Raw genomic sequence first — 27,049 nt, forward strand, 5'->3', positions numbered from 1 at the left:
CATGTCTTCATAATGGCAACACAGCAACAAATCAGAGATAGCTGCTCCCCAGTGGGTGGTCTGTTGGTCAGACAGGCCAAACCTCATGCAAAGGGCAGCTAAACACTTTTATGTTCTTGTGTACGCGGGTGGTCACACTTCACACATGACGGAATCATAAAATGATCCACGCGCATCTGTAAACCGATGAATCAGCTGCGACAACAAAACAAGGTCCTGAGATAATCACTGAAAGCCTGCATGGCAGTTTTGTGTTTTTCTTTCTTTTTTTTTTTTTAATTGTTTAATTTTATTAAGATTATGTGTTTTTCATTTCAAACGTGTGAATATGAAATCGAACTGGACGTCATTCGCTGAGCTTCTCACTTGTGTGACCAAGTTCTCTGGGTTTCTCTGCTGTCCCCATTTTTTTCTAACCACTGACAGCTGAGATGCTTTAAAAGTGTTCAGGTGTTTTTCAAGGCAAAAGAGAAAAGAAAAAGGCCTAACCCTTCTCTGAATTCTTACCGCTGCCGTTTGAGAAAATCCCATTTTTTGCTGTTTTCTATAATCTTAGAGAGACATTTAATTGAATTTATTTGTTCCGGATCAGTAATGGTCACAAAGAGTTAAAAGCTTTTTATTCCCCCACGTGTTTCACTGTGTCGCACTTTATGTTTCGGTTGCAATCATTTCAGTCTGTTGTGACGACACCAACATGGCTGGATTTGTGAATTTTTAATTTTTTTGTGTTTTTGTTTTTTTGAGACGGACGCCAAGAGACGGAGGCAATTTTTACCTAAAGGACAAAGTGACTTGCATCTGTTCTTTGTAATGAATTTTACATTTTAGCTGGTATTTACTACTATTCCGTCGAGGCGGATTGTGAATTTTACTTTCTTCCCAGCACCCCGTAGCTCTGCTGCTGTGTGGAACGCTCATATTTTAGAAAGATGCTATAAAGTGACCTTTTTAGTACCTTTGAACTGAGCTGGCCACCATGAATTTTAATGTTAAATTTCAATTTCTAGAAGCAAATAATCTCTATTTTTTTATATGTGCAAAAAAAAAAAAAAAAAAAAAAAAGGCAGTGGCATGTACGGTAGCATAAAGGTAAAGAGAACAATCTTAAAGTTCAATTGATTGTTGATTCTGTGATATAAACAATAAACAGATGTTAAGAATGGATGACTTTATTTTATTTTTTCAGATAAATACCAATGTTAGCTTGACAAACGTATTTTGGAATTCCATATTTTTGCAAAATTTAAACCGGCCACTGCAACGGCAAGTTATAAAAGTATTGTAATGTATTGGACAGTTTTTAGGATTTTTTTATAGGTGACAAAATATTGAAACTTATACTAAATCAAACTTCTGGTGTATCTAGCATCACTTTCAATGTTTTCTGGTTTTACATAAACGCCAGGGTTTAAAGGGTCTAAATATATTGATTACCAATAGATGGTCAAGAATTAAGAAACTTGGACTTAAAACATACGTGCAACACATTTTGTAAAACTTTAGCAAAATATACAAAGACCAGTGGTCCAAGAATGTTGCCCTGAGGGATCCCCAAAGATTTGATCTGATTCCAACAACTTAAGTAGAAATTGTTCTGTAGGAAGCCCTATTCAGAAGAAGGAATATTTAAATTGTATATCCTTGCTGCAGATTACATTTTCCCTCTAATGTTTTCGGAAACTACTTCAAAAAATCTTTTGGGAGAAAAGAGAAGCTTTTAATTCTGCTGCTACATCTGTGCCACAGGGATATACGAGCATTGCGATGCTTTCTGTCAAGTTTTTCGTCATCAAGTAAAACACACTGTGATTTTACATGTTTAATAAAAGCCTGGCTCTTAACGGGCAGTCAATTCTGCTGCAGCTCCAGGAAACAACTCCAGTATGTGGAGTTATTTCTCTTGAATCCAATTACCGTGGAGCCAAAGCACAGTCTCAACAGATAGTCCAAGCACAGATTAGGAGCATATGCAGCTAACGTCAGCGTTCCCATGCCATGCCAGACCAAATGTTTTCCCTCCCGTTCTCTGTTTTTCAGGAGCACAAACGGGATCTGTGTTGTCATGACGATCAAATCGTGGAGTAAGCATCTGTGTCTCCTTAAGGAGCTCTGGACAGATTAGCGGGGTGTCGAGAAGAGTTTCTCCTGCTATAAAAAACCAGGGTTAGCACATGTAATATGGATTCATTACATATTATGTGACTAGTTATACTAAACCTTAACAGCAACTTAATATCACATCATATGTTGGGCATATAACATAAAAGTTAAACTTTTCTCATGTATTATTTTTAACTCATTCATCTCACTTCCTTCTCTACTTCGCACAGCCATTTAGGGACCGTTACAACTCACAGACTAAGTTCCCTTTTCGCATCATATTAAATTAAAGGGATTGTTCCACATTTTAGAGAGGGGGTTCTGTTATAAGGTTAAAACCATATCTTATCTTCGAAGGCACCAATCAGGGCTCAATAATTGGCGAGATGCAGTGGTGTGCAGAGTGCCTAGAGTCGTGAATTGTGTTATTCTGCCCCTTTGTAGACCCTATAGTTGCTGTTTTTCTTGTGCATTGTGAGATAATTATGTGCTGCTCCCTCTTCCACCTGTTTATGACTGTTTTGTCACTCTTCAGTCATGCTCCATTTAGTTATTTTCTTCTGTGTTCCACTTCCCCTGTATTTCATTTCACTCATGGTTTTACCAGCTTGCTGCTTTTCCTCTGGCTGCAGCCTAATGTCATCCAGTAGTCACCACCCCACTCTTTTTGGAAGCCATTTCTTTTCCCATTCCTTGCCAGTTCCTCCTGTTATGGTGCTCAACGCTTTTTCAGTTGTTGTTTTTGTTTTCTCTGTTGGGCTTATTCTCCCCTTGTTGGATTTTCATTTAAAGGTTCATCGCTTCCTCCATTTTAGTCCCTCATCACAACCTGCTGTCATGACAGGTCTGGATTTGTTTGGGACCTTTATTTGACCAGAAAGCTAAATATGCCACATGTGTCTTTCTGATCGTTTCTGATACTTATCCTCTTTGTCAAGAATCTCTTTCATTTACTAAGTGGCAGAGGTGAATTTGACTCAAAAGTCATTTTTTGAAAAAGATGGCATGGCTAAAGTTTGGATTGCTCCCAGGTTTTCCACTGTAGCCTATATACCAATGAGGTCACGTGGGTTGGAAATCCAATTTAAGATGGTTGTGTTAAGTGCAGAAGGAGATGAAAAAAAGAGGGGGTTGAGTCAGCTTAGTTAAACTAATGACAATTCACTGATAGGCATATTTGTGTCAAACCAAGATGGCAAATGTTAAAAAAAACAAAACGTATCTTTTAACAAGAGTTCCCTTTAGGCACTGTCGTGAAAAAAGATTTCTGCCAAAATGTCTCCGAATTCAAGAGTTTTGTTTTTTTTATTATTATTTCAACCTTGTGTTTGACTCAGTCAGTTTTAGGTCAGAGAGAGAGAGAGAGACTAAATGGATTATCAAGAAGCAGTTCAACAGAATCCCTTTCATCCCATTGCTGGCCATCAGACAGCCAAGTGCTCCCCTACAGGGAAACACGGGATTAGTTGCTTAGCATCGTCGGCTTCTTCTCATTCGAGTTTTGGAGGTGTACTACAAGAATCTAGGAATTTTTCCAGTCCGAGGATCGAAGAATGTGAAAGACGAGACTTACAGAGACTGTCAAAAGTCACACGGAGGACAGCCGTGGCTTGTCTGTATTCTGAAACCCATGGATAATCTTCGACCTTTGAAGCTTCATTTATTTCAAAAATTTGTCATTGATAAGTCATTAGGGAAGAACGGCAAGTACACTTTGTTGTCATTGGCTCTTTTTGGCCACTAATGGGCTACCCACAGTGACTGCCTCAGATCATGCATATGATCAAACCTTTTCCAATGAGTCGCAAAGTTCCGTTGAATCCTGATTTCACAGGAATTATGATAAGATGTTGGAGGATTCTCGATGGAGTGCCAAGTTCCCCGTGGTTTTTTCTCACTTCTTTTAGTTCTTTGTGAGACTTTTAGAAGTCAGCTTTTAGAGCGTGCTTTCACAGGATGAGAAACTACGATGCCGTGGTCTGTTGGATGTAAACTCTGGGTTCTATAAAGGTTTTTGTTGGCGTCCCAAACGAATTTCAAAAGGTAAGCGCGGCTTGGGGATGCTTTAAATGGTGTTAATAACAGAGGAACAAGGTAAAGAGTCAAAGGTCAAAGAGAATGGATTTGCTGGAGGAGTTGCCCTTGGCAAGACTAAGAGTAAAGCCATCATCTTGGCTGGGGAGGCACCCCTTATGTCCATCTGCAAGGTCGATGAAGATGGAGTTGAGTGTGTGGTTTCAGAAGATGATGCTAATGAAGAGGCTGAAGTTGATTACACACGAAACTACTGGGAAGATGAGGACGATATCTATCAAGAGTTTGAGGAACTGGACTTCGACTCCCTACCGGATCGTTCAGATACCCACAGCATCACCACGGAAGACTCCTTCTATCCTCTAGACGATTCAGTTATCTCCCAAATTAACCGCTCCCTCTACCAACTGGAAACCCCCGAACCAATCTCCTTCTTTAAGGCCTGCTGCAACAACAACGCCATCATAGTAAAGATTATGATCAGACAAGGAGTGACTGAAGAAGAGGTAAAGGAGACCGACCGGAACAGAAGAGTAGGTGTCTGGGTTCAGTGCCCTTTACATTTTTTTATTTTCTGCTAACTCTAGTCCTTAAGAGTTATTGTTCTGGACTTTTAGACCAATCTCTGTTTCAACATGCCTCAGTCAAATCAGCATACCATCAAGGGATGCAGGGATGCATCTCAAAATTGTAGGACAGTAGCTCTTGAGGACTGGAGTTGGAGGCCTCCTGTGTAGACTGTTAGACATTAAGATTATGTCACTTTAACCCTTTTCAGAAAGGAACCAGAATGCTCTTTTGGTCTAATAGATTTTTCACTTCTCAAGCTAAAGCTTCCTCAGATTAAACTGTTTGAGGATTGACATTATATCAGTAACTCAGACAGCCACATACCACCCAAGTTATTAAATAAACCAACTACAGCCTTAATGTTTCTCCTTGACCTAATTATCTCACTTTGGGATCTTCGAGTTCACGTGGTCTAAAAAAAACAAACATGTATTGAGCATCATGTTGATGTCAGAGGGAAATGGAAAGACTGATAGGGTTGACTTCAGTTTGAGTTTGACCTCATTGAACGTACCGGATTAAAAGAATAAAAGTTAAAGTATATTTAGATGTTCAAAAAAGTGGGTAGAAGTACAATCTTCATCATCCAATAAATTACTATCCATATAAACATAGTTTTAAACCTTAGTAATTTTCTGTAACTAAATCTATAACTAGTACAGTGCATTCATAATTGCATGCCATTATGAGCAAGCATTTTTTTTTTCTAAATAAATATACTATAATGCGGTTATTGTTACAACCTCATTAAGTAGTAACAATAACAATGATAATAAATATTAATAATAACTGGTAATTATTTCTCATATTGTGATAGTGATGACCAGCTTCTTAAATGACGTGCTGAACTCATCCCACAGCTTCACCCCACATACTCACATACACAAGCTTTCTCTTGTGGTTCTGAATTTTACAATTTTGAATTAACATTTTTATTTAAAATTATAAAGCCCTTCCTTTTTCCAAGAAGCGCTTTTGAATGTTTCCCAGTAATAAGTTAACTGTGGCTTTAAAGAAGATAAATGTTTGTTACTCCACTATGTCAGTAAATTTGAACATTTAGATTTTTTGTTTGTAACTAGTCCATTTGTATGATCATCCATCTCTGAATGAACAACATACTGAATCATACTGGGTGTCTTCTCTGTCAGCTAAAAACAAGAAATTCAAGCTAGCATATATATATATATATCTATATATATGTATATAGATATATATACACAGACATATATATATATATATATCTTAAATCGCGTTCTCTGGCTCACTCCAGAAGTTTATAGAAGGGCTACACAATACTGCAAAATCTTCTAATGGCAATAATATTTGTAAATACAGTTTTTGTGATTAGTTGCAACATATATTGTTTACACCGGATGCAAATGACATTGCCCAAAATGCTACAAACCACAGATTGAAGGAAGCAAAAATGAAAAGGAGAGGGGAAAATAAACCAGACATATATGCTTTAGCATTTTGTGCAAACTCTCTTGTCTCTGCTGACCTTTTCCTCACACTTCAAGCATTAAGCGGCTGTAGAAAAATTGATGGAAGTATTATAAATTTTAAACCAGCCTCAAAGAAAGAAACTTGATCTTTTTCAGCAGATTTAGATAGATAGATATAAGTGATGCAAGTTATAAGTTCAATTCACAGACCGTAAAAGTGATTGAATGTTTTGATACGTGATGAAAGAGTAGAAAACCCCCAGTGACTGTGGGATGAGGTTTAACCGAGAGCCAAACAGAGGGAGGGTGATCCATAGCAAAACCGCAGAAAGCCGATTCTGGAGAGAGGCCTTTATGCCTTCTGGACAGATGGAGAGCGTAAACTGCTCGGTGTCAACGTAAAGAAACAGCTTGCATCGAGGGCTCAGCTTTTAAAGAGCTCACTGAAGACACTGATCTTGGTGCCGGGTAAAAGACGTTGTATGCTGATGACAGGGACAGAAAGACGCTTGCAGTGACCTTAGGGCTGTGGGAAGATTTGGCAGACCCAGGTTTGTACCGATTATCTTCAAGTGTTAAAATAAGTCTTCTGTGGGCTCATTTTACTCCAGATGTGGTCGCAGAACTCTGGCTTTTTATGTAAAGGCAGAGTTATCAAATACTAATTTTATAAAATATTTTTTTCATTTTGTAATTGATGGCAAACTAGATGCCATCTGCTGTCTTTCTTTTATCACAGCCAGATGGACCTCCTGGGTGTCCAACATTAGTTCTTTTTTAACAATGTCAGTTTTGATTAGCAGCCTCCAGCTGTTTTATTATTTATTTACTTTAGCCAAAAACAAAACTGTATGATTTATAGACCTCTGTGTTGGGTTTCTCTTTTCCAGTACAAACAGAAATAATTGATGAAAATATGTTTGTCTACACTTTTTCTGTTTTCATTACTCACAATATGAGAATGGGGTCTATTTGGGGGGGGGGAAACCCAACACTTATTTTTTACAGTATGTAAACCATGATTTGGTCATATGGTTTGCCGCCCAGGACAGTAGAACTTAACAAAGTTTGATCGCCAAACAAAAGCAATGAAAGTAGGAGAAGAAGGTATTTCTTTCACATTTTAACTATTTTATTTACATGTCCAGTCCAGTTTGGAATCAGCGCAGATCTGTGTACTGAAGTATGAATATTATGACCACTGTAACAGGAGTCTGAGTGAGGAACTGTGGGAAAATGTACAATAAGTCCTATTTTTTATATCAGTTGTTACATCATCATTAAAAAAAACAAAACTATTTCTGGTCTCCAACTTGGCTATTTCTCTTTTTTTCAAATAAAGCCGTAAAATGGTGTGGAGGTTAGTCAGTTTAACTATTTTTTTTGTTTTGTTTTGCCAGCATTGGAAAATAGTTTTCATAAAAGTCAGAAAACTTGCGGGGCTTACGTTCCGCCTCAGCAAACCACATGGATATTTTTAAAGATCCTAATTGAAAGAAGAAAACAAATCAGTCTCCTGCTCTTTATTTTGTGTGTGTGTGTGTGTTACAGTCTGGCCTCATTGCTGCGTGCTACCATGGTTACGTGGACGTGGTCATGGCCCTCTCTCAGTGTCCCCACCTGGATGTGAACTGGCAGGACAACGAGGGCAACACTGCCCTTATTATTGCAGCTCAAGCAGGTAAACACGGCTCAGCCCGCCCGCTGGTTATCACACAGAGCGTTGTTTCATTTCCGTCTAACACTGTTCTCTTAGAACTATACCTACTTTTTGTATACTTTTGGGGGAGAAAAGTTTGTGTTTGTAGTCGGACCTTAGATGCCATTAGTTTTACACAGAATTATTTTACTTGAGCAGTAAATTGACCAGGATTGGATGATTGTACAACACAAAACCTAAAGGTTTGTTAAAAAAAGGTTACATAAATCGCCCGGTTCTGTACTCTTATTTGTTTAAAATATAGGAATATGTTGTCCCTTGATGCTAACAATGCTGACGTGAGTTCTTTTGGTCACACGTCTGCCATTTTGGATGACAAGCTAAACACAGATGAGCATCAGATGGAAGGGATGTAGAGGCTAAAGGAAACTGGTTTCACTTTGGATAAATGTTTCAGTTTGAAATATATATATATATATTATTATTTTTTTTTTTTACTTAAGTGCTCTTCTGTTCTGCAAGATTAAAACCTGGAACCAGGAATTCCTTCAACATTCTCACCATGGGATTCTACTAACAGCTTGAGGCCACCAAGTATTTTTATTTTATTTTTGTTTTCCCTTTAAGCAGATTTGTTTATTTTTCTGGGTGGAACAAGTTTTGAGAGGAAATTTCATGGTCTTATTTTTGCATCACCAAAATCTGGACTCTCACCAAGACTCACTTTTTACACCCACCGTGGCTGCGTTGATTAATGGTTGCCAATAAATGAATAGAAGACTTCCAATGACACAAAAAGTGGAAAAATATTAAGCAGTGATCATTTTAACCTTTGTAGTATTACTGTAAAGTAAGTGTCTCACAAATAGGTACAGTAGCTGTTCCCAGGGTTGCTGCACTTGATGTACAAAACAAATTACGAGATAGCCTACGATTTAAATGGTAGTATTCCAGTATATGTGAGCATAGTGACCAGCAGTCAGACTGAAGTGTTCAGATTATGCAATATTCAGTGTTATTATACTTGAAAAAGTGGTCAATAAACACATCTTAGTGCATTTTTCAGCTTTGAAAGCCAACTTCAACTTTCTAACACTGTAGCTGCTATCCGATTTGTATTAACTTAAAAGTTATGGAAAACTGTTTAAGAATAATTTACAGTAGCAGACAATGACGATAATGTGTTGTCATTAGCCGTATGCCCAGTTTAAAACCTCGTGGAAGGTTATGAGGCTTATTGCCTCAAAGAGTGTTGTCATAACAGAGGAGCATCATCTGTAATTTCATAGTGACTCAGCCAGATGTGGCAGACACGGCGCCCCGGCGCCTCTTATCACCTAATGATGACAAATAGCTTTCTGGAGACGGTGATAAATAGTCGAGGACTTGTTTTTCATTTTCTGCTTCGTTAGAAGAAGTATTGATTCCCTTTCATAAAAAAAAAAAAACAGAAAGAAAGAAAAGAAGAAGAAGAAAAAAAATACTCTCAACACCAAACGCTCCATCATGCTGCAAGAGAAGACTGCCAAAAAAGAAGTATACAGTTTCCAGATATAGCATGGGATTTCAGCTCAGGGCCATGATGAAGTTCAAGCATCATTAGTCTTCCAATCAGCTTTGCCAATAAATTCGTGTGGCATGCTTTAAAAATTTTTGTGCTTTTTTTAAAGAAAAAAATAAAGAATGAATAGGTTCTACCTTGACTTTAGCCTTGTGATCTTGACTGGTTGAAACATTGTTCATGATAAATATATCCAAGCCTGGGTCTGTTTTTGCTACCAGTGAACGTTTCCCTGGGAAGTGGCAAGCTTTTCTGACGGTTGAGTGACACAAATCATATCACAACTCAATAATACCCTTGTTGGTTAAAAAAAAAGAAATAAAGAGAAATCAGTAACAAACCGCTTTAACAATTTAGCAATGCTCTGGTCATGTACCTTTTGATTCGGTTCCCACTCTGCATCTTCTTCACCTTGACTTTCTTCCCCAAACAATTTTACAGGAGTTCTTGAAGTCGATCCAAATTCAGTATCTCCTCTCAAAAACAGTCCAACTTTGACTCCACAAGTTTTGGCCGACACCACTTCAAAACTGATCTTTTTTTATGGGGAAGCAATTCTGTTGTTGAACTTTAGGTATGCTAAGAATTTTAAGTTTTGACAAAAAAATAAAATAAAATAAAAAAATTAAATCTCTCTTTATTTTTAACTCCCTAGAAGACTCACATTCTAACATATAAAAATCCTTCAATGGGTATTCTGGCTGTACTGTTTGGCTAGCTAGCTGTTCTCCTTAAAGAATACAAGCCCCAGTCTCTGCTTGGTTTTTCTCTAGATTTTGCCTTGTGCTTCCAGAAAAGCTTGAGACCATTCTTACACCTGACAAAATTAGATTTAAAATTATTTCTTTCAACTAATACTTTGTTGCAAACCCATGCGGTTTCACAGACCAGCCATGGTAACTTCTAAGGCAGTTGGTGTCACTTGATTTTGGTTAGGGTACCAAAGTGAGTTAAGCACAAATGAAAACCACCATTTGTAGTTTTCAAAACCTTGTATTATTTTACTCTCATTCTACAATAAGCATTATTTTATGATGATAATTCCAATACCATATTACGTGGACCGATGCTTGGGAAAACTAGCACAGCGCTTCGTAATGCACAGTGTGTTTCTTTCTCTGTGGTTCACAGGTCACGTGTTTATCTCCAACTACCTGCTGAACTATTTCCCCGGTTTGGATATCGAGAGGAGGAACTGTCACGGTTTCACGGCGTTGATGAAAGCTGCAATGCAGGGGAGGCTTGAGTGTGTCAGAGCCCTTATGCTGGCAGGCAAGTTATGAAGTTATCACTTCGCGATGAATCCGATTTTCATGTGGTCTGTTAGGAAACACGATCATAGGGTCGTGTAGACTGAATTCATTTGTTTGTGTAGAGGATATGTCAATCTGTGCCTTAGTCAGACACCTGAAATCACCAATATATGTCTACATAGGAAGTGATATCCAGGCTCGGGACTATGGACGGAGAATGACTCCCAGAGAGTGGGCTCTCTTCACCGGTCGATACGAGACGGCAGATTTGATGCTTCGGCTTATATCAAAGCCTTGCGCCGAGCAGTTCTGCGACACCTTCCCGCTAGAGTGGCCATTGTTAGAGGTTAATGCATCACAATTGATTTAAGTTCGAGTATCAAATGCACTTGTTCGAACATTTTCTCAAAATTAAAAAAAATTTCTTTTGCAGGAACTCGTGTGGAAGGCACAAAATCCACAGACATTCTGTCAGCGCTTGATGAAACTCATCTCCAGCTGCCCCTATAGGTTCTTCTTCAACAACAAGGTAAACCCTGTGAACGATGGTGTCCTTGAACACATGGTGAGGATAACCACGGGCATCTCCAGCCCCTTCATGGCCACAGCGTGCCACACCGTCTGCCCGGGCAGCCCGCCGTGCGTTGGAAAGCGCCGGCACGCCGTGCAGGAGATTCTGAGGCGGCAACGGGTGGCGGAGCTCAAACGCCTGGGTCCCGACAGGTTGAACAACTACAAGAAGCTTTTCCAGAACTCAAGGGTCCTCCTCATCCCCAAAATGAGGGACCGACGGGCGAGCCTGCAGCCCCCGCTGCTCAGCGACATGGCGGCAGCGTCCACGGTGGCCATCAGACGAGCCAGCCTCCTGCCGCTCAACATGCTGAGGAGAAGCAGCGTGCGGCCAGGCATCGTGGTGCCAAAGGTCACTCTCTGCAAAGCCCCGCCTCCTTGCTTCGTACCGGAAAAGTCCAGGAGGAATGGCAACGACAACCATCTCCAGATCCCCAAATGGGATTACAAGATGAAGAAAATAGAGAGGAGGCAGGAAAAGGAGAGGCAACAAATGCTATCTGCTCTAAGAAGGAGGTGAAGGATCGAAGGAGGACATGAAAAGTGTCTTGTGGCAAAGCGAGCACGAAGCACAGAGTCCAGGCCTTAGCAAATCTGAACCTTTAATGTGAATTTAACTGCAAGTTGTTGTTTGTGCTTGTTCAGATCACTGATGCTGCTTTGCCTTGTTTCTACTTGAATTTGCACACTTCCCTTGAGAGGTGTAATTTGTAATGGGAAAAGGTAGATGAGGGAGAAGAACAAAAAATAAATAAACATGTGACTTAGGGGAATCAGAAATTTTTGGAGATATCAGACAACTTCTTTCCCTACATTTGCGACAACTTTTTAAATTTTTTTTATTTCTCTACATTTGTGATGCTTACGTGGAAAGTCTTGAGTGGCAAACAACAGCAAAATGACTAGTGCTAATAAAAAAACTATTTGGTAGAGTCAGTTTTCACTTGGGTATGGAGACAAAAGTCTAGAGAAATAGGCTCACAAGTAAGAAGTAATCTTACAATCGGCCAGATAGATAAAAGATGGTGAGAATTTTGAACACAACCTAATGAAATAAAGGAAGTTGAGACTATGGAGCAGGACGACAAAACTAGACAAAAGATCCTTCGTCACTGCTGTTTAAGGACGAGGAGCAGCTAAGCAGCGTTTTAGAGTTGAGTTGAAGAGCTAGCTCACAGCGGCTTTGTTAGGGCTTTGTGAAGAAGCTGAAAGGCAGAGCCAAAAATAAACAGCTTAGTTCTTCACCCTGACATGCTGACGTTTAAAGGTATCACGGTACAGTTTCCTGTCTGCAGGCTACCGGCTCTGTGAGTTGTGCCATATTAAAGCTATCGTTAGCCGTTTTTGCTTCGAAGGAGCTAAACTGGGGAAAATGAAGCGAGCATAGAGGTGTCAATGAAAAATGAGTATTGCCTCATTTCAAAACATTGTAGTTCCAGGACTGTATGTATGTTTTAGGCTCACCACTTTAAATACAGCGAAATTATTTATTTATTTTTATGGGTTTTTTTTTTGGTTTTTAAATGATAGTTAGCATCTAAGCTAACGTTGCAGTTTAAACTAGACATGCTATTCCAGCAAGCTAGCAATAGCAGTAAAGGTCAGCAGTTCACCTTTGTCAATTTGTTTCTGTTTTGTTACAAAGTACTGCTAAGACCAAAACGCCTTTAGCTTTCAAATTGATGGGGCAAAAAACAGTTACATTAATCAGTAAAAAGTAGCTATGGTACAAAAAAGTTTTTTTTTATTTTTCTAGAAGTGCCCATTTAATTTGCAATTAATTTTGATAATGAAAATATAATGCTTTTAACAAAAACAACCCTGAGCTAAAAAAAGACAGCATACAAATCAACCTGCATATAGTGTATACCTGTAACATACACTAAGCTAACACTAGCTTCAACACTAGACTGAGAGCTTCTTGTTAATTTTCTTTGGGTTTTACTATTGAATTCCTATTTTCAGGTTTCAGAATGCTGGTGTGTATCAGGGGGTTTCTAAGTCATATTAATAAGTTGTGGAAAATAATGGTACAAGTCATTACAGTTCTACAAAATTTCTTAGAAATGCCCATTTACTGAAACAGTTTTTCAATTACTTATTTTATACAGTACACGTTACCATTTTTTAAGCTGAGTTTTGTTCATTAAGAAGACAGCATCCAAGTTAGCGGTGCAGTTAATGTCAGTTTGGCCAAACAGTTATGCTAAATATGTGGCATCATTACTAAAAACCGATGCTGTTTTTGTCTTGGAAATCAGAGCTCAAGCTTGAGAGAAAAAGAAAGCTTGATGGCACTGAATGTAAACAAAACAAGAATAGCCAGAGACTTACTTCACATGCTAAAATCAATATATAACTTTCACTTATGTTACAGTCCCTTGCCTTATCATATACTTATTATCCTAGTTGTTGCGTTTTTATACCTTTTGAGTTTGTCTCTGAATATACAATTCCTTCAGAATATCAACAAATCATATAAGAACTAATAATAAAAACCAGTGAAAGTGGATGACGGGCGCATCTTTTTTGTGTTTCTAAGACAATTAAGTTTTAGCACTTAGCTCTTTTGTTTCTCGTGTCACAAGATATTTTAATATTAATGCACCATTCTAAACTTTTGCTGTCATATTATTGACAGTTTTCGACTTTAAAAATGTCTTTTTAATGGTTATAGTGAACGTTGACACTGCAAACTGTGGCAGGCTGCTGCAATGTTTAATAACCACGTCAAATATCCTTTTATTTATGTATCAAACTAAAAATCTGCAGGAGTTTTAAAATCAATATTTTGTGTGAGAGGTTCAGTCCTCCAACTAGCCAGCTATGTACCTTGGGCAAAGCAGCAGACATAACACACAGTAAGGACTTGCCTATAGATACAATTAACTTCTTTGTTGTTTTTAATGATAAACTTTTTATTTCTCTTTTTTAAACAATTATTTTTAGCACAAAAACCATGAAAAAGAGGAGTCGAGAGTCCAATCTAAAGTACACGAAAGAGGACAGTATGTTTAAAACGTCTCAGATTTAGTCTGCATTGATAGAAAGTGTTTTTTAACTTTGACTAGAAAGAAATGAAATGGGAAAAACTTAAGAATCTGGTAATCGTGCGTGCTTCAAACAAAGCAGCAGCAGCGATATCGTAACAGACTGGTTCTGCAGTGCCATCTGGGAAGAGTCAGGCAGAATGGACCTGCGAGACTAAAATGGCTGCCATCCTGACCTGTAGTGCAGTTTCCCTCACGGCCACCAGAGAGCAGTCATGACCCTTTACAGGTCAGAAGTCTGGTTGCCAGCAGGACTGAGATAAGCTAGCCACAAACGCCATAATTAGAAATGAACTCATTTCAACTCAAACGACAAATCTTTTATTATTTTTCATCTGCTAGCGATTAGTTTCTTGCATTATGGACGCTTCAGGTCAGGAGTGGTGTTTAATAAAACCAACTTAGAGGTTTAAAGTTAATTGAACAACAACAACAACAAAAAAACTAACACAAAAAAATAAATACAGCCAAAACAAAAAGTTCAAAGATTGTTGGAGAATCCAGTTCGACAACAAAGCTCAGAAAATTCTCTTTTATGCGTTTGGATGATCATTTCTGTGTATTTGCCGGATTCACGCGCACGTCATCTGTGATAGCAGATTGTAAAAGGGCCACGTACTGCCGCCATGGGATTGGCTGATTGGATTATTGCAAGAGAAGGTAGTCGAACAATTAAATTCTTAGCAGTGGCGCTTTTTTTTTTCTTTTTTCTTAAAAGGAATTGTCAGCGCGCCAGCGTACACTGGTTTTAAAAGTCCATATCCTGTTTTGGACCCATTTACCGGAACTGTCACCACGCCCAGAGGGAAACACGAGCCAGACTGTGCCTGAGTGAAGGCGATCGATACAAGCCAGGAGGTGTTTCTGACTGCTGCCAATCAGCGCCACATCTGCAGTTATCAGCCTCACCGACAGGGAGGACGTCTGACTCAACCCTCAAATATGATTTCAAACAACAAAGAAGCACTTTTGCTACAGAAAAAAAAAGTAAAAAAAACAAAACAACAACAACAAAAAAACAACTCGGAACAATCACAGGTTCTTCAATGGTCCATTTATATTTTTTGGGGGGAGCAGTTGCAATCTGTTTGAGGCAATAGAAAGATTCACAATTGTCTTTTTAAAACACATTTGGTCTAGCAACAAAAAAGAGAGAGAGAAAAAAAAAGGTCACTGACATTGCATCTCCGTTATAAGTCAAGTTTTCTGCCTAAGGATCACAAACGACATACATAACGTTGTCAGTTTCCAGATGCTCACTAACAAATACGGCACATCTGTTGATCATCCAGTGTGTGTGTGTGTGTGTGTCTGTAGGGGGGGGGAACAGCTTTGTGGCGTTTTAAGCATTGGAAGATGACCTCTAGGACTTCTAAAACATCAGTGGGTAGGGCGGGGCCAGGGTCTGCCGGTCAGCTGATTCAACGCAGCCTTTTGTCACTTGATAACAAATAAAATATACTCAAGCATTCATGGGATGCAAGTTTTCCACTTTAACATGAGGAGGTCAACTTATACAAAGTGCATTGTTAGAGTACTCATCTACAATGACTATTTTTTATTTTTTTTTGCAAAATTTTTTAGCATACAACTACAAGCCCCACTTTGCTTTGATTAACCCTAAATCAAATCCTGCTCTGGTCAGAGAAATTGAAGCAGGACTGAATGTTTTGGTAAATAAGTAAAAAAAATAAATAAATAAAAAAAAAAAAAACCCGAAAAAAAAAGACTGCATGAAACACGGTGGTGACACATCATGCCTTCACCTTCCAGCGATGCAACAATCCTTCAAATACAACTTGTTTCAGTTCAACCCAGCTTTTTTTCTTCTTCTTTTTAATAACAAAGAGAAACCATGAATGGTTTCACATTTTCATGTATTAACATGGCCCAGTCAAAGTCCAGACGTAAAACCAATCAAGTATATGTGGCAAAACCTGAAAATTGCTGTTCACAGATGATTTCCATCTCTGACTTTTGTTAAGTGTGGATGCTGTTGGGTTTGACGGCGTTGTCAGACCAGCTCTTTTGCAAATAATGAGCAAAACTTCCAGTGTCTAAATGGCAAAAGCTGGTAGAGACGGCTTTCCTACAAAATGCAGTGGAAAAGAATCAAAGTCTTACCAAGTACTTTTTGTCAAGTTGCTAGTGCGATAGCCTAGAAAACTTGAAATATGGCAAAGCAACCTTACAAGTAACTTCTCAGAAAGAAATTAGAAGCTTGTTTTAAGTCAATATTGATGAAAAAGTGCTAGTTCCACAGATAGATCTTTTCACTTACAACAGACCCACAGCATCACAGACCTAACTTAAGAATTCTTTAATATGGATGAAGAAAAGGGCGTTTCTCCCTCCCCTACCTGTAACAAGACACGTTCCCATGTAATAAGTAAAATAATCTGCCAGAAGAACTAGTACTTTTTAAAAATCAATATTAAGGGATTTTTGACTTAAAACAAGCTTCTATGTCTTGCTGAAAAGTTACTTGTAATGTTTATTTGCCGGATGTCAACTTTTCTAAGATATTTCCACAAGAAACCAGGCAAAAAAAAAAAAACAACAAAAAAAAACACTTGGTAAAATGTTGTCGTTTTTATTTTGCAGTGTGTCGACTGTTGGGGGGCTAAATGCAAATGTCTGCCACACTTTCCAGAATTCATTTAAGTAAAAAAAAATAATAATAATAATACAAACAAAAAAAACCAAGATGGATTTCTTTCCTTCTCACTCACAACCCATCTATCCAGTGGAATCCAATTCAAGTCCTTTGGAGTTTGTGTTGCGCAGCACAACAAGTATTAAAGAAAAGTCCAAGCAGTGTGAATACTCTAGCAAGGCCGTGTAGATACCCAGAGTGATCCGGAGATGGTGTGTGCACTGTTAAAACACCGACACGCTGGTAATACTCAACAAATGTAGCACCTTGTTGGCTTGAATCAGCGACAACGTAGATCCCTGGCGCCTGGGCTACGCTACTCCACATAGCAACAACGTTACTACACAAAGCTGACAATTTAGTGTGTTGACAAGAAAAGAAGACGTGAACAAAATGCCTACATGTAGCTGTTTTTTTTTTGTTTTGTTTGTTTGTTTTAACAAGTCTTTTCCCGTTACTGTTGCTGCTATAAGTGACATCCACATCTGCACATAAAAAGTATATATTTGCATTTATATAATATATATCCGTACTCTATTAACAGATTTGTCTACCATGAAATTAGAACTGCCACCCGTCTCTCAGAAAAGTTTTTTTTTTTTCTTCTTCGTTTTGTACTTCAAACATTGACTATTTTACAACACGGAAACCAACTTAATTTTGTACATCGGAGCGAGTGAAGCTCTGCCGGGGCCCCACTGTCCCTCAGTGGGAATTTACTTTTTTTTTTTTTTTTTTTTTAACTTTTTTTTAATGTGTGTGTGGGTGGGTTTTTCTTCTTGTTGGTGCAAGTTAGACAATTTTCATTTCAGTATAACACAGGTTTTTTTTAAAAACAAAAACAAAACAAAGCATGTACAAACTAGCATCGTCTGAGCAGAGAGGCTGTTCAGCTGAACTTGGACCCTTTGACGCACTCCGTTAAGCCGAGGGGACGTTATCACGCTTGTTTGGCACGGTTATATACAACAGGTAACGAGTCATTTTGAGGAAGGCTCTTCCCCTAAACGACAAACAGCAGATTTGCGACGTCGAAGCGCAAAAGCTAGCCTAGAAAAGCGAAAGCGAGCAGAGAAGGAATGGCGTGTCAGTCTCTCTCTCTCTCTCTCTCCGGCTATTCCTGGCAGCGGTATCGTCTGCTAACAGCAGGGCAGTGAAAGGAGCACCGTGACCCAGCTGTTCATCTCCAGTGTTTCACATTAGCGACAAACAGACGACTGTGGTGTGAGATTTGAAGTGCGGCTATTCCGTGTGATGCCAGGTTATCAGGTGAGGCTGACCCAGTGGCAAAAAAGTAAAACAAAACAACAACAAACTAAAAAGGCCAGAAAAGAACATGAGCAATAGTGCAATGTACAGTACACAATGCATCTGCGTCAACGTACAGTGGGGCATCAAATACTATACACGGGAATTTAAAAAAGTAGAAAAAAATGGACAAAACAACAAAAACCATCAAAACTTTTCCCGTTCTTCAGCCCAGAGAAGGAGACACCTCGCTGAAACCCAAACTAAAAGTACAAGTGACGTACTAAACGTCTGACAGCTCTGCCTCTTGTGCTTCACGATACTACTAGCCGTGTTGCTATAGCACATATTTACAGACGACCACTTTCACTGTGTCCCCCTCTCTTTCACCGTGTCCCCCTCTCGCCGTCGTCCTTCCGATCCCCAAAGCAATCGCCAACCCAAACCTTCCTCCCTTTCCCTTCTCCCTCCCTGTACCCTGTACATTCAGACTCTCTCCCCACATCTGTCCCCTCAGGGGTCTGAGGTCTTCCTGCCGAGCTGAGCACTCTTTGAAAACACTTGTTGATCAGAAATGCAACACATGAACAAAATGTGTCCAATTGGTGGTGTGCATGCACATGCGTGGCAGCTCTTTTTCCATCGGCCCCCTCTCGTGCCGTCCTCAGATGTCTCTGAAAGGAGTGTCTTGTCCCATTGTCTCCGTTCTACTACTCCATCCTCCTCTTCCTCCTCCTTTGTCCTGCTATCTATAAGGCTACTCAGAAACTACAGGGGAGAGGGAGAGGAGGGAGGCAAAATGTCCTCTCAGCTCGAACTCCAAACTTCAACCGTCCCCCCTTCTCCCTGTCATTCGTCTTGTCCTCCTCCGTTCCTCGTGTCCATTCAGACCCAAGAGTCCGGTGAGGCTGGGTAGTGGCTGGTCTCATAGTTGAGCTCGCTGTAGGGTCTGGAGGCCGAGTAGAAGTCTACATAGTTGCCAGTGGACTTTAGTCCCTGTAGGTGCATGTTAAGGTCGCCCTGCGGGGGACGGCCTCCTGGGTGGACCTGGCTGTCGTAGAAGGCCTGGTCCTCATAGTTACTGCTGTCCGGTGGTGGGGGGTTCTGGAAAGGAGGATAGGGTTCTGATGGTAAGCCTTGGGAAGAGACCTGGAAAGAAACAAAAGGTCATTCGTGAGAGGAAGCAGTTTGTCCTGCAAACAGAGGTTCCTGTTGCTCTCTTCTTGGCACTCTTCCGTACAGGAAAAGATTGTGGCGCACAGAACTGTTGATGATGCCTTCCCAAAATATGATCCAATCTGATGGAGGTTCTCTTTACCTGTTAGCTTAAGCAGACTCTAGTGATTAGTTCTCTTCCAGTTGGTTATCAGAGTATAGAGGGTGAATCTAAATGGACTGAAGTTTTTCAGATTTGCATTTGAATAAAACCTCCAAACCACACATCGTTGTGCTTCTGTTTCACTATTATGCTTTAGTTTTTGTTGAGCTATAACATAAAACTCCAGTCAATACATCAAATCTTTAAGATGTTGCATGATGACAAAAGATCGACGGGCACTAGTGCTCTTGCACACTTTGTGGCTTTGATCCAGATTTCCTTAAGCAAACTAACATAAAACAAAAAAAAAATTCCTAATGACAACTTTTCTTTCATTTCTTTACTGCTAGCAAACAAATTAAACTTGACTCAATGAGAAGCAATTGAAAAGAAACTGCTGCAAACTGCAGTCCTATAAAGAGTCACGGTAATGAGTAATGTTGCCTCTTTATAGTGTAGGGCTGATAAAGTAAGAGAAAGAATTAGAAACTCTTGAGGACCGCAGTACGCAACCTTGGCTTGAAGACAACTGTTTATCCACTGGCTTGTTAATGTTCTGGCACATAACTTTGAGCAACCGAAGCTGATAAGCAAGATAAAGTTAACACTGCATCACCATCACCACGCTTCATGGTTAAATAAATCATCATATCCCAACAGTTTGGTTTTTCATGAGAGGAAGTGCTCTGCTTACAACAAATCATACCTAATTTTTGTATTGTGCTGTCGAATTGTCAAAAGCTTCCGAAATAAAAAGACTCGTCTTACCTGGTTGTACTTCAGATCATCAGTAGGGGACACATAGGCTCCTCTGTGCAGGGTTGAAGATCCACCTGTGATCTGACCTGGAGGCACCAGGGGGAGATGTTTGAGCAACAATGGCACAAAACAAATAAGAAATCTTGATTTTAAAGTTCTTATATTTGGTTTTGTTGTTGTCACTCTGGACTTATGGAGAACCCTCCAGGCCGTCACCCATTCACCCATCCGGGGATGGAAGAACAGGGTTTCTGCTGGTTTCCCCAACTCAATTTTAAGATGTTTAGACCATTACAAATGGAATTTACAACCCATATCTCCACAGGAATGTCAAACTTCATCCAGCCAACTAGAGATAAACAGGAACTTAGCAGGTTAGGTAGCTACTGCATCTAGCTAGCAAGGCTGGTTCAGTAGCTAGTTAGCAGTAGCCTCACCCGTCCAAAGTCGCATTTAATGTAGATGTCCACATTTTGACTGAGAGAATAGTCCGTAGAGGGAAAAAAAAGACAAATAGTTCTGTCAAAACAAACGTAAGACTTGTAATTAATGTATTTCAGGCCAACTTACTTTAAAAAAAATGAATTTAAGACATTGTATAGCCTTGACTTTACATACTTGAATTTAAGGCTTTTTAAGGATGCATGGCCACCCTGTAGAAAGACTTTGAAATGCCAGATGTGTTTTAGAACGTGCTGTACACACAGGTTCCACCTGTTTGTCTTCTCCTCAGAGGGGATTTTCCTGAGCGAATCCTTAGAGACTTTGTTCCCTCGACAAACAACCAGGAAACCTAGCTCAGCTCGACTCTAACCCAAGCCACCGTCAAGGGCCACGAGTCGAGGCTCCTTCAACCGAGAGCTGAAGCGCTGAGGCTGTTACACTGTCTGCTTGCCGTGGCCCTGTAATCCTGAGTGTGTATGAGAGAGAAACTCCCCGGTTTACTCAGATGGGAGAGATCCTTTGTGATGCCTGCAGTGAAAGCCGACGTGACCGTGTGTCCAGAGAGTGAACTCAAGGTCCTTTTCTTCAGGAAAGGTCTCATGATCATGGATAACAGAACTTAATCAGTTCAATAATAATATTGCAGAATCAATCAATCAGCAGAAGCATCTTCCCCATTTGTAGTCTTTATGTTTGTTCATAATTTGGTTTGTGTATATCTTACCAGTGTTTGATTGTGCATTGCTGATCAATTATGCTTGTAGTTTAAAGTCATTTGCTATGAACCTTTAGATGCTCTAATCAATGGTTGAAAATCGAAACATAAAGAAAACATCTGGTTGTTTTTTAAATGTGCGGCAAGAATTCGGCCAGTCATAATAAACAATAGCTCAATTATTTGCATGATGAACTAAAACAAGCTCAATCATTTCCATTTGCATGATTTTTTGTTTTTCTCTTTTTTCTCTTTCTACCAAAAACTGGATGACAAAAGTCTTTGGTCTGTTGCTTTGGTCTCACCTAGCCCTTTGCTTGAAGGACAAGTTTGTTTACACACTTCATAAATCGTTTTACTTGTCGTTTCTGGTTTTATTTTTAAATTATTTTGGTTATTTAAAATGTCTTCCAGTTGTAGTGTCAAGTGTTCATCAGAATTTAAGGTTTACTGATCTTTGAAAATGTGTTCTTGCCTTATTACGCAGTTACCATTACATTACTTGAAAATGGTCTCAAAACAACAATATTATCGTTTATCGCAATAATTTCTGGGACAATTTATTGTCCAGGTAGATTTGTTGTCGTGACAGGCCCAGCAAGAATCATTCAGGTAACGAATGGAAGAAAGACTGAAATAGATGGCTCTATATGACAATATAGAGCCAATATTTTACACAATATTATCATGTTACTCTCTCAAAGATAAGTTTCAGTTTGGAGTCCAAATGATTTCACTGTGTCGATGTAAAGAAAAGACGTCTTTGCAGAAAGCTTAGCTCAGCTCGCCCTCCTTTGCCTGGAGCTTCAGTCAGAGCACAGAGGTATAGTCAGAGCTGATTCTCCAACCTGTTGGTTTCAAAACCAGTCACCCGAAAATTGCTAAAGCTTTGCTGCATACAGGCAAACCGACAGACACATGTAGTCCGACTTTCTTCCTAAAGCCTTTAACCCCACGGGGGAAACAGTGACAGATATACAAGATGGGATCCCTACCCGTCATGGCGTCCTTCCGGGACGTGTGCTCGCCCTTGTTGCCATGGAAACTGGCATTGCCGGTAGACTCGTAATCTGCCTTCCTCTCCTTCAATGCCATCATCTCTCTGGGGGACGCAGGAGCACTCGCTACGCACAAAAAAAAAAAAAAAAATCAACACATGCACACACAGAATATATTCACTCTTTTATTTCAATATACATGAGGAGGCGAGAACAAAGGAAGCAACATGAAACATTCAGGAGACCTCTCACGACTCGCACTTCTTCCTTTCTTTGTAAGATTGGCCACTTGGATTTATTCATAAGTAAAGAAAATTCTCAACCGTTCATTTGAGTACGTATATTTGTCTTCTGATCGAAAACATCATCATCACCCGATGCAAAATTATTGATCCTCTCTAACAATTCCTTTAGGATTACAGTAGCAAAATATGTTTTGAGTCATGCATTACTTTGTTGAATTAAATTAAGTTTCTAGCAGCTTCTAAAACAACATACAGATGTAGACAGAGATGTGTTGAACACCTTTAAAAGATTCATTTTTCATGGCAAAAAAAAAAAGCATCATCCGGCAATGAAAGTTTTTGAAAGAATACAAACTTTAACTTAAGTACATTTGAATTCATTGAGTACAGCTTATCCAGTGTGAGGACAATGTTGTGCTATTGGATAAAATGTTTTCCACAAAGTAACTAGCGGTACAGTCACTGGTCGAACAGTTCGAGCAGATCTTCCAGAGTTGTACATTTTTTTCTTTTTCGTTCGCCGGATTCTGATGCTCTATAAAATTTGGATTTAAGACGGTCATGGATTTTGTGTCTGCTGAACCATTTCAATCTGGAATTAACCATTACGTTTTGTATCTCTGTCTACACTGAGGAACCATCTACAAACTTTTTTTTTTTAACCAAGTTCACAATGTCATACAATCCAGGAGGGTCTCCAAGTTCCTTTGGAACAGAAACTTGTCAATAATTCCTTAATATGGATGAAAAAAAGGCAGTTTTTCTTTTTTGTTTGTTTTTTTCCCCCCACTTATAACAAGACACGTTCCCATGGATTAAGTGAAATAATTTGCCAGTGGAACTAGTACTTTGTCATTAATACTAAGGAATTATTGACTTAAAACAAGCTCCTGAATCTTGCTGAAAAGTTATTTGTAAGTTTGTCTTATTACAAGTTTTATAAAATATTTCCACTAGAAACTAGACAAAAAAAACAACAAAAAAAAACCTTTTTTTTCCCCCACGGACAGAAGTTAATTATAAATATAAATGAAAAGTTGAATTAAACATCGGACTTCTTTTCAGTGTGACATTATGTTGATGTAATAAAAGATGATTCTCCCCTCACCCCTCTAAATCTTTACACAATTCCTCGTAGCCTGTATGTCAGCTTGTTGTCACTAATATCACCCATATTTTTTGGATCCCAGCTATGTAAACACCGAGTCGTCTCTTCCATCTTTGTCAAACTTTATTGTTCCACTGTATGGCGAGGACACATAGAAAAACATCCATCGGTTCAGAGCCACTCATGGTTTGGTCTCCGCCGTCAGCAGCTTTGCACATCAAAGCAGCTTCACTTTATCCCACTTTACGTCTTCAGCATGCATTAATACGGTTAACCATATGCTCAGACGCAGCACGACTGTCGGTCTCTGCAGTTGGAGCGCTCTCTCTTTCCTAAAGCTGCCGACACACAAAGACACACTCGTAGCTTTCTGAGAGATCGGAGGACCATCTGCGGCAGCTTGCAAACCGAGACAAAAAAACATAGAAGATCAAATTAGCTTCCAGATCACAAAGTCTCACTCATTGTGTCACTTTATTGCTCGACAGGCTCAGATTAATGCACAATGTCTCTAAATATAGATCGACTAATGATGACTTAAAAATAATCGATTTTAGCAGCAACTCTGCTTTTCTCTACAGGTGAGCGATTTCACTTTTCACGCCTGCGTGACGTCAGCGACGGTGCACCCGGTGCCTTCATACAACTCGATCGTTTTGTGGCATCCCAGCCGCAAACCTCGTCCGTCGTTATGGAGATTTTACAACAGACTGCAAAATGCTGCATCATCGTGAAGAGCGGATATTTTTTGCACAGAAAAACCTGGAAGGTGTGACGTGGATTTGAACTCCGCCTCAGTTTTTCCTTCCTATCAGGAGAGAATCAACTTGAATTTATTTTCAGATCAAAACAAAATTCGTTTAAAGTTAGATTTCCCTCGATGACAATCATTCATCCTACGTACGCAGCGGCATGCCTTTTCTCATCTCTCTACATGGTCTCCTTTTCTTTCTACGTGTCAAAATGTGATTGTTGTCGTCTTTGATTTTCACTCTCATGACTAAAGACATTATTTTGACGAGTGGTTTGTTCCATATGTGGTTTAATTCTTGCACATCTGGTGAAGCAACAGACAAGATATTTGAAAACAATCGAATGTTTTACCTGTCACTTTAAATTTAGGTCAGTGCTTGAGATTAAAGTAGAATTTAATCCTTCATGCATAGAAAGTGTCAAAATTCATTCATTCGGTAAATAATGACAATTTTTAACACTTTATGTCCAAAGTTTAAAATGTCCGCCTGGATATTTTTGCTCATCTTAATGTTACGTAGTTCTTTAAATGTCCTATGAGTAAATATATTTGCCCATTTATCCATATCAACTGGAACTTTCAATATCTAACAAGTTATTTCCGCAATTTACCGTTTGTTAGGAGTGGCCCTCGGATTAATTTCGCTCCCTGCTACGGCGGGGATGAAATTACCGTAATAACCCGATGTAGGCTGGAAAGCTCAACATCTCCCCTTTGAGAAACCGCTGGGATTTTTCACATACAGCAAAGTACGGAGGAATTACAGCACCACAAATTTGGCTGGATTGGTTAGAACACCAGAGCTCCATTTAGGACTTACAGGGTTAAAGCAAAGTTGCATTAAAAGTGTCATTATTTACCAAATTACTCTCGACGACAGCAGTCAGAAAAACCTTCCTGAAGACTCCTTCATGTTTATGACAGTTATCATTCTTATGCACACCCCTTCAAATAAAGTTTTACCAGAAGCTTTGTAGATTTTAATCTTGTACAAAAACAAAAACAACAACAACAAAAAAATAACAACAAAACCCTTCACATAATTTTCCTTTCAAATCCAATAAAATGATTCGAGATTTGTGGCTGTAGCAAAACAAAATGTCCAGTCTCAGGGGTACGGATTGTGTCTGCAAGCCTCGTTTCCAGGGCGAATTTAGCCCACAGAAACACTTTAAACCTGAAGTTTAAAGTGTTTCACAGCCGTCATCACTGTGGCAGCCTGAGAGCAGTCTGAAAAGATCAGAGATGATGAACATTGTCAGGAGCTGTCACCATCACCACCACCACCACCATCATCATCATCATCAACCCAAGTTCTGTGAGACTCCGGCGGCTCGTGTTATTCAAACCCTTCCACTGACAACGCAAGGACGGGGAAGCGTCCTTAATGGACACGAAGCACAGATTTCACTCGACAGCGGAGTAATTTGTCGGCAGCCGCCGTGCTGTGAAGACTCGGGCTGTGATGGAGCGGCGCTTTTCTGACCGGCGGGAAGAAGGATGAGGGGCTTCGAGAGGGAGGACGCAAAAGAAAGGGAGGCGTGGAGACACCCACCTGACCGGTTGTTCGGGGAAGTCCGCACCGGAGAGATGGACGGCGTGCGAGAGGAGGAATACGGCCGCTGTCTGTCCCGCTCTATCGTGGAGGAGGAGCCCACGAAATGGTACTGCGAATAGCCGTCCTGAAAAGAAAAGACGGGACGGGAAGGGAAAGGAAGGCGGTTTGCAGTTTTATTTTCAGTGTTTCAGTGTGTCGGTATTCATCACAAACAATAAAAACAAAACAAAACCAAACAAAAAAACAAAAACAAAAACCCAACAACTTCCAGAGACAAAATGGCCGCACCTTCTTGTAAAGACTCCGGAGGTCTCTGTACTGCCACATGCTGTTGAGGACTTGCGATGCCGCTTTCACCACTTTGGGACTATGTCTGGGAATTCAGCAGAAAGCAAAAAGACACAGCGTAAAGCTCGACTGTGTTTTTGTTACAGATGAAAACGATTCAGAAATATCAGCCAGACAAACAAACAAACAAACAAAAAAGCCTTAGCACCTTCAAAACAAAGACGTGCTTTCCGTCTCTGTTGTGTCCTCACTCTGAACCGACACGCTGACAGCGTGACTTTTGTGATTGATTAATTGGCCAGCATTTCCATCTGCTTTTCTTGTAGGTTTTCACTCAGCTGACTAATGGCTCGGAGTTTAATTGGCTCGTGTGGCCTTATCAGAGTCTGCGAAATTAAACTCCATTTCTCCGAGACATTTCAGTCGGCGTTATTGTTTTGGGTTTACGTGAGAGAAAACCATTTATCAGAGAGAGACAGAGAGAGGAAAAAACAAACACATGAAACCCGGTAAAAATCACCTTTATGTTCTGAGAGTATCTCTAAAGCATTGTTTTTAGTTATAAAACAACGTATGGTGTTTATTAAAGTTGGTGTTTTCTTCATATGTCCTTATTTTAGTTGTCCTTATGGTTAAAATGATCATTGTTCTGGGCTTCACTGAACATATTTTTCCTCTACAGTAGTTTTCCACTTTTTTTGTGTGTTCT

At 39.6% G+C, this 27,049-nt stretch overlaps 2 protein-coding genes across 19 annotated transcripts in view; one reads left to right on the forward strand and one right to left on the reverse strand.

The window, feature by feature from the left end:
- The first annotated feature begins 1,309 nt into the window (after window positions 1-1,309).
- Window positions 1,310-13,795, forward strand: ankrd33bb (ankyrin repeat domain 33Bb). The gene is made up of 5 exons (XM_044134892.1): window positions 1,310-4,670; window positions 7,707-7,836; window positions 10,508-10,648; window positions 10,812-10,975; window positions 11,063-13,795. The coding sequence occupies exons 1-5, from the start codon at window positions 4,173-4,175 to the stop codon at window positions 11,717-11,719; spliced, it is 1,590 nt and encodes a 529-aa protein (XP_043990827.1). The 5' UTR covers window positions 1,310-4,172; the 3' UTR covers window positions 11,720-13,795.
- A 1,989-nt stretch (window positions 13,796-15,784) lies between these two features.
- Window positions 15,785-27,049, reverse strand: part of ctnnd2b (catenin (cadherin-associated protein), delta 2b) — a 185,682-nt gene continuing 174,417 nt past the window's right edge. For 11 of the 18 annotated variants that reach the window (XM_044134898.1, XM_044134908.1, XM_044134894.1 and 8 more), the window contains 5 exons: window positions 26,341-26,434; window positions 26,050-26,176; window positions 22,385-22,513; window positions 20,240-20,316; window positions 15,785-19,302 (listed from right to left, as the gene is read on the reverse strand). In XM_044134898.1, coding sequence (XP_043990833.1) covers window positions 19,039-19,302; window positions 20,240-20,316; window positions 22,385-22,513; window positions 26,050-26,176; window positions 26,341-26,434 — 691 coding nt within the window. In that variant the 3' untranslated portion in view covers window positions 15,785-19,038. Of the gene's footprint in view, window positions 19,303-20,239; window positions 20,317-22,384; window positions 22,514-23,797; window positions 24,140-24,337; window positions 24,549-24,644; window positions 24,798-26,049; window positions 26,177-26,340; window positions 26,435-27,049 lie in introns of those variants that run through there. The other 7 variants (XM_044134912.1, XM_044134909.1, XM_044134897.1 and 4 more) reach the window with 4 other exon arrangements.

The sequence above is a fragment of the Gambusia affinis genome, linkage group LG12 (genome assembly GCF_019740435.1).
Source record: "Gambusia affinis linkage group LG12, SWU_Gaff_1.0, whole genome shotgun sequence".
Lineage (NCBI taxonomy): Eukaryota > Metazoa > Chordata > Actinopteri > Cyprinodontiformes > Poeciliidae > Gambusia > Gambusia affinis.